At 41.6% G+C, this 10,393-nt stretch overlaps 1 protein-coding gene across 1 annotated transcript in view; it reads right to left on the bottom strand.

Moving 5' to 3' along the window:
- Window positions 1-2,734: 2,734 nt before the first annotated feature.
- Window positions 2,735-10,393, bottom strand: part of e2f4 (E2F transcription factor 4) — a 46,427-nt gene continuing 38,768 nt past the window's right edge. Inside the window, exons 9-10 of the mRNA XM_072279319.1 lie at window positions 7,651-7,695; window positions 2,735-7,426 (exon numbers count right to left, since the gene is read on the bottom strand). Of these exons, the coding sequence (XP_072135420.1) occupies window positions 7,311-7,426; window positions 7,651-7,695 (161 nt within the window). The 3' untranslated portion in view covers window positions 2,735-7,310. The remainder of the gene's footprint in view (window positions 7,427-7,650; window positions 7,696-10,393) is intronic.

The following is a 10,393-nucleotide window of genomic DNA, read 5'->3' as shown; positions in this document are numbered from 1 at the left end:
TACCCCCAGTAGAGTAACTGCTCCCTTCCTGTTCCTGACTTCCACCCATACTGACTCAAAAGAGGATCCTGCTACATTACCCACCCTTTCTGTAGCTGTAATAGTATCCCTGACCAGTAATGCCACCCCTCCTCCCCTTTTCCCACCCTCTCTATCCCTTTTAAAGCACTGAAATCCAGGAATATTGAGAATCCATTCCTGCCCTGGTGCCAGCCAAGTCTCTGTAATGGCCACTACATCATAATTCCATGTATGTATCCAAGTTCTCAGTTCATCACCTTTATTTCTGATACTTCTTGCATTGAGGTACACACATTTCTGCCCTTCTACCTTACTGTCTTTACACTGTTTATTCTGCTTCTCTTTCCTCAAAGCCTCTCTGTATGTTAGATCTGGCTCTACGCCATGCACTTCTTTCACTGCTCTACCGCTCTGGGTCCCATCCCCTTCGCAAATTAGTTTAAACCCTCCCAAACCATGCTAGCAAACCTACTTGCAAGGATATTGCTCCCCCTCGAGTTCAGGTGCAACTCATCCAATCTGTACAGGTCCCACCTTCCCCAGAAGAGATCCCAATGATCTAAAAATCTAAAACCCTGTCCCCTGCACCAACTCCTCAGCCACGCATTCAACTGCCGTCTCCTCCAATTCTTACCATCATTGTCACGTAGCACTGGCAGCAATCCTGAGAATGTCACCCTTGAGGTCCTGTTCTTCAGCCTTCTGCCTAATTCCTGAAACTCACACTTCAGGACCTCATCCCTCTTCCTGCCTATGTCATTGGTCCCAACATGTATCTTTATACCTCTAATTTCTGAATTTGTTCTCCGTTTAGTAAATACTCTATACCTTTATTCTTTCTACCGAAATGCATGATCATGAACTATATTCCATCTGCCACTCTTTACTCATTCCCTCTAATCTGTCCAAATCCTTCTGCAGACTCCCTGCATCATCTAAACCACACGCCCCTCTTTGTATTATCCACAAACTTCATCATAAAGGTATTAAGCCTGTCATCCTAATCACTGACATGAAAAGAAAGTCCCAACACTGACAGCCAAACAGAAAAAGACCCTACTAATCCCAACTCTTTGTCTCCTGCCAGTCAGCCAATCTTCTGTTCATGCTAGTATCTTTCCTACAATACCATAGTAGCCTCATGTGTGGCACCTTGTCAGTCCTTCTGAAAATCCAAGGAAACATCCAGACTCTCCTTTGCCTATCCTGCCTGTTATTTCCTCAGATAATTTCAAGATTTCCCCTTAAAGAAAACTATGCTAACCAGCCTATTTGATCATGTCTCCAAGTACCCTGAAACCTCACCCTTAATAATGGACTAACATCTTGACAAATACTGAAAGGCTAGCAGACCTATAATTTTCTGTATTCTCCCTCCCTCCTAAAAGGTCCAGAAAATTTCCAGTCCAACCCCAACCACTCCAGAATCTATTGATTCTTGAAAATTATAACTAAGCCTCTTATAATCCTTTTTTCAACTACCTCTTTCAGAACACTGCGTAGTCCATCTAGTTCAGGTAAGTTATCTAACTTCAGACCTTTCAGCTTCCCCAGAACCTTCTCCATAGTAAGAGTGATTACACTCACTGCTGCTCCAGCACTTTCTGGCATGCTGCTGGTGTGACAGTGAAGACTGACACACACTACTTAAGAGTTTATCAGCCAGTTCTGTCCCCCAATACTACCTTGCCAGTGTCATTTTCTAGGGATCCAATAACCACTTTTGCTTTTCTTTCACTATTTATGCTTCTGAAAAAACCTTTTGGTGTCCTTTTACAATATTATTAGCTTCATATATCATCTTTTCTCTCCTTTTTGCTTTTTAGTTGCCTTCTGTTGGTTTTTAAGTTTCCTAATCCCCTAGCTTCCCACTAATTTTTGCTACAATAAATGTCCTCTCTTTTCCTTTTATGCAGAATTTCCTTGTTAGCTAAGGTTGCCTCATCCTCCCTTTAGAATGCTTCTTTGGCATGAATCAATCTTGAACCATCCAAATTACTGAGAAACTCCAGCCATTGCTGCTCTGATATCATCCCTTTCCAATCACCTTTGGCCAGCTCCTCTCTCATGCCTGTGTAGTTCTCTTTACTCCATTGTAATACTGATACATCCTATTTTAGCTTCTCATGCTGCAGGGTGAATTCTACAATATTATGAATACTGCCTCCGAACTGCTCCTTTATCAGTCCTGATGAAGGGTCTCAGCACAAATCATTGATTGTTTATTCATTTCCATAGATGCTGCCTGACACGAGTTCCTCCAGCATTTTGTGTGTGTTGATCTCGATTCCTAGCATCTGCAAAGTGTCATGTTCCCTAATCGAAGCTGGTTTATTACACAATGCCCAATCCAGAATTGCCTTTTCCCTAGTGGGCTCAACTACAAGCTGCTCTAAAAAGCCATTCAATAAATTCCTTCTCTTGGGATTCCCACCAACCCAATTTCTCCAATCTACCTGCAGATTGAAATCCTCCATGACCATCATAAAATTGCCCCTTCCATTGTACTTTGTACCCCACATCCTGGCTACCACTCACACAACTCTACAACTGTATACAACTCTAATCAGGATTTTTTTTTACCCTTGCCGTTTCCTAACTCTATCCACAAGGATTTGACATTTTCACTTCTTTCTAAGAATTTGATTTCATTTTGTACCAACACAGCAAGTTATTTCCAGCTTATAAACAGCCACATAGTATAGACAAACACTGCATTTGGAAAAAGAAATTTTATTAAGTACAGTACTATACAATCGCAAATTTACTGCAGTTAACACCAGGACAGAACAAGAGCAGTGATGGGAGACACACTGGATAGGATACACGCACATGTGCTGTCTGGTACAAAAAGTAATGTTTAACCTATCTTTTTATAAACAAATATGACAAATATGAGTAAAAAAATTACAATTCAAAAGCTGAGGAACACAATGTTTGCAAACATGACAATAAAGTTGCAATATTTTGAACATGAAGTTGCTTTCCTCAACTAATTTAGACACTTAAAACAAGAAAATATAGAAATTCTTCCTTTGCAAAGCCAGCCTACAATGGAATGACCATCTGTTGTCGTATGATACAATATAAACATCTGATTTCTCTAAAGTGCTATGTTGAGATGAATTTCAGTTTACAAAAGGCATTGTGTAATTTGTCCAAAACTGGCATGTTATGATTTTCAAATATTCACCCTCACACAAAAAAGTACAAAAATAATTTTTATATTTGAGAACCAAAAACAAGTGTTATCTTACATCCCGTCATAGCATCCAATGCCGTACATTAAACCCTAACTGAAGCAACCATTAAAATAATCCAAAAGCCTTTAGCAGAGGTGAGAAGTCTGTGTGAACTCAGAGTGTGGCAGTAGATTCAAGTGTGTGATGTGGGCAGCAAGCAACATAGTTTCTTGGGGAGGGATTGGGAAGGAGAGCAAATTAGGCAATAAGTCCTTTTATTTCTCCATGAAAGAAACAAGTGAGGCTTCCTCCCTTATTTTCAGGAATATGTAATTTATTGTTGTACATTCAATCTAATCTTTGAATACATGGTAAATCCCATACATTGTTTACTAGTGTATTTTTCATTAAAGTTTAGGATAGTTTGTAACACATGGCAATGAAGTCTCCATTTCCAATATAAGGAACCCAATGCAGGCCTCAATCCGAGTACAAAATGCCTGCAAATGAGTCATCTTCACTTAAGAGAGATCTGACAAATGAAATCCAGCTGCTCATTGAATAATCTCCATTTCCCCAACAATGTTAGACAACCTAACAAAGGAAGTAGGATTATTTGATTATATTAAAAACAAATAAATAAAGAGATTGTTAGCCTGTTTATTTTTTTTCCCAGGAAGATCTGCAAATAGGGAAAGTAGCCTGGATACTTAACTTTTCTTGCTAAGAGTAACAATTAGTTAGGTGTGCACATAGACCTTTTTTCAATGTTACCCATCCTAGAAGAATGTGAACATCACAGCAAAGGATCTGTGCCGAGAGCAACAGGGACCACATTATTGTACTGATTTGATTCAGATTCCTAGCGGTCCAACTTCCTTATAGTTATTTTGCCAGACTTTAAATATTAGCCTAATGTTAAAATAGACCATTGAAATAAAGTCCGCGCAAGAAGAACTAGATTTAAAAAACAAAGCAGTAATAGCTATACATTAATCACAAGACCTGCATATCCTAATTCCAATTACTTCTGGAATCTAGTAAACAGATCTGGCCTCCCTTCCCACAGAAAATGTGCTTGCAAAAGGCTCAGACAAATTTTTAAGAGACTTTTAGATAGGTACATGGAGCTTAGTAAAATAGAGGGCTATAGGTAAGCCTAGTAATTTCTAAGATAGGGACATGTTTGGCATAGCTTTGTGGGCCGAAGGGCCTGTATTGTGCTGTATGTTTTCTATGTTTCTATGTAAATTCCTGGGAAAAGAGGCATGGTGTACAAGGAGAGACTAAGGAGACTGGATCTGTATTTCTTTAGTATTTAGATGAATGAGAAGTGATCGCACTGAGGCATACAACATTATTAAAGGTAGGACAGATCAAAGTTTCTTCCTCCGAGGGGGTTAAAACCAGGGATAACAATCACAGAATAAGGGTTTGGTCATTCAGCACAGACAAGGCATGAATTGCTGTAAAAAGGTTCACATCTGGAAATTGAGAAGAGGCTACAAGAGGCCAGTAAAACAGCGGGGGCCTCTAACACCAACTACAATTGTCAACATCTTCCAACACGCTCACCACTCTTAGCCCTTTTATAGCCTTTCTGTGATTGCTTTGAATAATGACAACTAGTGTATGGTACTGTTGAATTAGGAGCAATCCCAGACACAATGCAAGCCCTGCTCGGAGGCAGTTCTTCAGCAAAGGAAAGAGGAACATTTCTGAATTACCACCAAAGGTCTGCGGACACAAGCAGCTTCCGAGGCAGTGATCATGGGTAGTGTTGGAAAATTGGTACTGATTTTCCACTGATAGGGAAGAATTGAGGTGGATGGGAGTTGTTGACATAGAATGGCAGATGGATGCAGCAAAGAAACAGGTTCTTTGGATCAGTCCACACTGTCCATCAAGCTCTTACAATCCCTATATCTAAAAATATTCTCTCTGCATTCCCATACCCCAATAATCTATCACTCACCTACAAACCAGGAGCAATTTACAGTGACCAATTAACCCATCAACACATCTTTAGGTTGCAGGTGGAAGCTGGAGCAATGAAGTAAAAACACACACTGTTGAAAGAATGTGCGAAGTCCCCGAGACTGCAGCTGGCTGTTGATGGTATGAAGTAACATCATCTTTCGAGTCTCATGGAGCAGTAAATGTACAATCAATCTAACATGAAGGTAACCCAGGCTTCTACCAATTTCTGTTCACAGACACACTCAAATTTAACACTTGATTTCAACAGCGTACCTCCCTTGAGGCAAAGGCTGCATTTTGAAGAACAGTATTAAGAAGCCAGGTCAATAACATTCTAATTTAATCTGTTTCTCAGTTAAACCCTCATTATTAGCAGAAAAAAATGAAGATGATCCCATTCACACCACTGGGATCTGCAATCAAAATTAAGGCAGGGCAGTGATATGCAGCCAAACTGTGCAATTTACTCAATGCATGATTAGGGACACAAACAAACTCCATTTCAAAACCTCACCCCCCATGCCTCCCTACATCTGCAAAAACAAGAGGATCAGTGTCTGCGTTAAATTGCTACTTTAAGTGTCATAAAGTTGGGCTGCTCACCCACTCTCCCCCCGCCCCCACACACCCTCTCCACTTTTATAAAAAGCAATGCTCCTGATCTGTGTATACAAATCTCAAAGAATTACCACTAACTGAGGCTGCAACAAGGCAACCTCAATGCATTGATGGATTAACATTTAAAAATGTTTCTTTTTTTAATATAAAAGATTCAAGCCTGGACTTTGGCAACTGCAAACTTGGCTTTTAGACGTGATGTAGAATGTTTCTCTGGTTGACAGGAGCTGCTTTAACCTTATGAGCAATAGCAGAAGATACAGTGACAACAATCCACATTCCTCCCTCCATAAAGTGGAAGTTGGATGGCGGCAATAAAAGTCGGTTTGCGAGGGTTTAGCTGTAAGAGGCCACTTTGTGCAGCTTCGGCAGCCAACTGGAGGTGCCTCAATCAGAGGAGATATCTATCAGGTCAAAATGCCTTGAGTGAGTGAACATTAAACAAAATTGCCACAGGCACACATCCATTTTGAAAACGTCTCACACGAGAAGAATTGTCCTCATGGCAAGTAGCAGATTTCCAAGAAGCAGCCCAATACCGAGCTCTGCAGTGTTAAAAGGACCCCCAATACTAACAACTTGAGCCCTTTGCATCTGAGAGTAGTGCAATTTTCTCTGGGCTAATTCAGACACAACAACCTTGGAGGGTCAATTAACACAGCAAAACACAGGAAGACAATGCTCATAGCGTTTGGAACTGCTTCCCACTCCTCCCTCATTCAGACCATTCCAGATTTGCAGGTCCCACTCAGATAAGACAAGCATGATTTGTTTTGTTTAATACATGCGTGGTGTGTTTGGTGAGCTAAAACCACATACCACATGAGAAGAGATGCATCAGGTAGAAAGAAAAGAAGTGGAAAATTTGGAGATCTTGGGACAGTGTCGAATTTTCAGCTGATGACCCTGACCCTGAAATCTGGAGGTTTGAAACGACCCCGTTAACATAAAACTGACATCCTTATAACTGACTCAAAATGGACAATTCTACTTGAAGATGTCACTTGTTCAAAGCCGATGGAAGGAGACTGATAACGTCAGTAGCACCATCCACTGAGTCGAGGAAGGAGGGCTCAAATCCTGACAATATGGTGAACATATTAATCTGAGCTGGTGACTTGGAATGGCATCTTGCACCTGGAACCACACTGGTATCTTGCACAAGCCCATGTGTCCACTCCCTGGGTAACTGAAGCAGCACCTGAGCTGCCAGCCACAAATATAACAAAAATTAGATTGTACTTGGCCCTGGGCTGAAGAACAATCCTCAACATTCTCTTCAAAGGTTAAGCACAGAAACAGAAACAAAACGCCAAACATTCCAGAAACACTCATCGACAACTTGCCCTTTTCATTATCGCTTCAAGTGTTCATGCACTCTTGGAGATCCACGTAGAATTGCAAAAGATGCCATTTCTTTTGTTTGTACATTTTTTTTCCTTTTTGTTAAAAAGACGTTCCTTTAAAAGTTTTATACATAGCTGCCAGGTGACCAAGACCAGAGAAAGGTCAAAGGTTCAGAATGGGTACGTCAAAGAGGTCGCAAACGCCTTCGCTGTCATCGAGGTTAAAGTAATAGTCATGGTCTCCAGGGGGTGGAGAAAGCCTCAACAGAGGAGCGAAAACTGCAAAGAAAACAAGCGGCAATGATGGGTATACGATTAATTGCTGGGTCTAATCCTTGCTGCCAGACCCAGTGTCAGCACACATTCGTACAGCCACAACGAAAGATGTGCTTCCCACAGAAGTGCAATTAAAGCAGCCCACCAGCACAAATCAGTAACACTCATCTCCATTCCCAAGGGATCCACTGCACCCTCACCCCAAGTTTCAGACACAGTATTCTCACCTTCTGAAGACATGAGCTCATCTATGAGGTCGGAATCCATACATTCTGCAAAACAAACGTATGGGTTTCAACATATAGCAAGATAAAAACTTGTTTATTACTTAGGAAATAGAAGCAGGAGTTAGTCAATTGAACCTACAGGACTGCTCCACCATTCAGTGCGGTCATAGTCAATCATCCCCCACTTCATAACAGCAACAATTAACCCAGTACCCAAAAGGAGCAGTGTGAGCTGTGTCAACGACTATCACCCAGCAGCACTCACATCTACGGTGATCAAATGCTTTGTGAGGTTGGTCATGGCTAGAATTAACACGTCTCAGGAAGGACCTGGACCCACTAAATTTGCTGATCCCTGCAATAGGTCTATAACAGACGTGATCTCAATGGCTCCCTCCGCAGCCCTGGATTACCTGGACAATGTAAATACCCATGTCAGGATGTTGTATATAGACTAGCTCAGCATTTAACACCATCATTCCTACAATTCTGATCGAAAAGCTACATAACATGGGCCTCTGTACCTCCCTCTGCAACTGGATCCTCAACCTCAATTTCTAATCTGTGCAGATTGGAAATAACATTTCCAGGCCAGCTGGTGGTGCAACAACATCTGTGCCGGACCCGGGAGCGGAGGTTCCCGGGTTCGAAACTAGTCGGGTCCACTTCCGAGTACGCTTTCTATCCGTGCTGGGTTGAGTGTCAAGACTGCAACTCGACCTCGTAAAATAAAGGGGAAATACTGCAAAAATGTCTGCGTGAGGAGTGGCGTGCCACACAGTCTTTCTCTCTCTCTCTCTCTCGCTCCGTGCCTCGTAAAAGCCATGAAAAAGGCATCACGGACGGACGCACGCAGACACACGCCAAAAAAAAAGGAAATAACATTTCCACCTCTCTGACAATCAACACTGGCGCACCACAGGATGTGTGTTTTGCCCACTGCCTTACTCCCTCTATACCCATGAATGCATGGCTAGGTAGCATCTATAAATTTGCTGACGATACAACCCTTGTTGGCAGAATTTCAGATGGTGACAAAAAGGCATACAGGAGCGAGGTATTCCATTTGGTTGAGTGATGTCACAACCACCTCGCACTCAAGGTCAGCAAGACCATAGTTGATTCTGGACTTCAGGAAAGGTAAGACGAAGGGGCACAAAACAATCCTCAGAGAGATCAGAAGTGGAAGAGTGAGCAATTTCAAGTTCCTTGGTGTCTCTAAAAACCAAACCTGGATGGGTGCAACATATTGATGCAGATTAAAAAAAAGGGAAGACAGCGGCTCTATTTTATTAAGAGTTTGAGGATATTTGGTTTGTCAACTAAAACACTCGAAAAAATCTACAGATCTACTGTGGAGAGCACTCTGGCTAGCTGCATAACCACGTGGTGGGTTGCTGTACAAGACTGAAGTCTGTTGCAGAAACTTGAAAAATTAGCCAGCTCCATCATGGGTACTAGCCTCCACAGTATCCAAGACATCTTCAAGAAGCGGTGCCTTAGAAAGACAGTGCCCATCATAAAGGGTCCCCACCACCCAAGATGTGCGCTCTTCACACTGTTACCACCAGGAAGGAGGTATAGAAGCCTGAAGGCACACACTCAGTGATTCAGGAACCGCTTTTCCCCTCTGCTATCCAATTTCTAAATGGACATTGCACCCATGAACATTACCTCGTTTTTGAAAAATTTCTATTTTTTGCACTTATTTTAACTATTTAATAGACTTAATGTAACTCAGATTTTTTTAATATATATATATATATATCTCTCTCTCACATGTACTGCTGCTGTAAAGTTAACAAACCTCATGACATGCTGGTGATATTAAACCTGACTCTGAATCCTCATTTCCCATGCTCCACTGGCATTACTGCTAGTAAGTACACCTGTATCCTAGTTGGGTATAGCACCAGTGCCTTCCCAAGGTTCACCACTCTCCCGGTGAAGACACTTCTCATCTGTTCTAAATGACAAATTCTCTATCCCAAGATTACCAACCTTCATTCTAGATTTTTCAACTGTTGGGAATATTCCCTCTGCCTCTGATCTAATCTAATCCTGCAGAACTCTCAATGAGATCTCTCTCCTAAGCACCAGTAAATAAAAGTATAACCAATCCAATCTCTCCTCATGCACCTAGAAAAACTGACTGCAAGAACATTCCTCTTCAGATAGAGATCAAACTGCACACTGACCTGTGGGGGTCTCAACAAGGCCCCATACACCTTTAGCGAGACAAATCCTCTACAATAAAGACTAATAAAGCCACTTGGCTTCAAAACCACTTGCTGTGCTTGAACACTTACTTTCAGCATCCTGGGTACAAGATCTCATTGTGCCTTTTTTTTCCTCCTCTCTCCATTCTGGTGTCAGCTTTTCATCCGCCTTTAAATGCCTATTCATCCAACCTAACTGAATCACAGAGCTTCTTTGCATCCTCACTTTTATGTTCCCATCCACTTCACATCCAATAAATTGCACAGGAAGAGTCGGTGGGGCTTTTCACTAGGCTCTTATGAACATAAGAAACAGAAGTAGGCCATTCAGCCCCTTAGACTTGCTCTGTTGATATTAAAATACAGGTGGGTCTTTTACCTCAGTACTACTTTCCTGCATTAACTCCATATTTATAATAGCATTAGCTTCAAGGTAATTATGGAGAAGGATAAGTCTGGCCCTTGGGTTGAGATGTTCTGCTGGAGAAAGGCCAACTTTGATGGTATCAGAAAGGATATGTCAA

Source organism: Mobula birostris, chromosome 15, assembly GCF_030028105.1.
Source record: "Mobula birostris isolate sMobBir1 chromosome 15, sMobBir1.hap1, whole genome shotgun sequence".
Taxonomy (NCBI): Eukaryota; Metazoa; Chordata; class Chondrichthyes; order Myliobatiformes; family Myliobatidae; genus Mobula; species Mobula birostris.
Note: the sequence above shows the minus strand (reverse complement) of the source record. Positions and strands in the feature narration are given on the sequence as shown.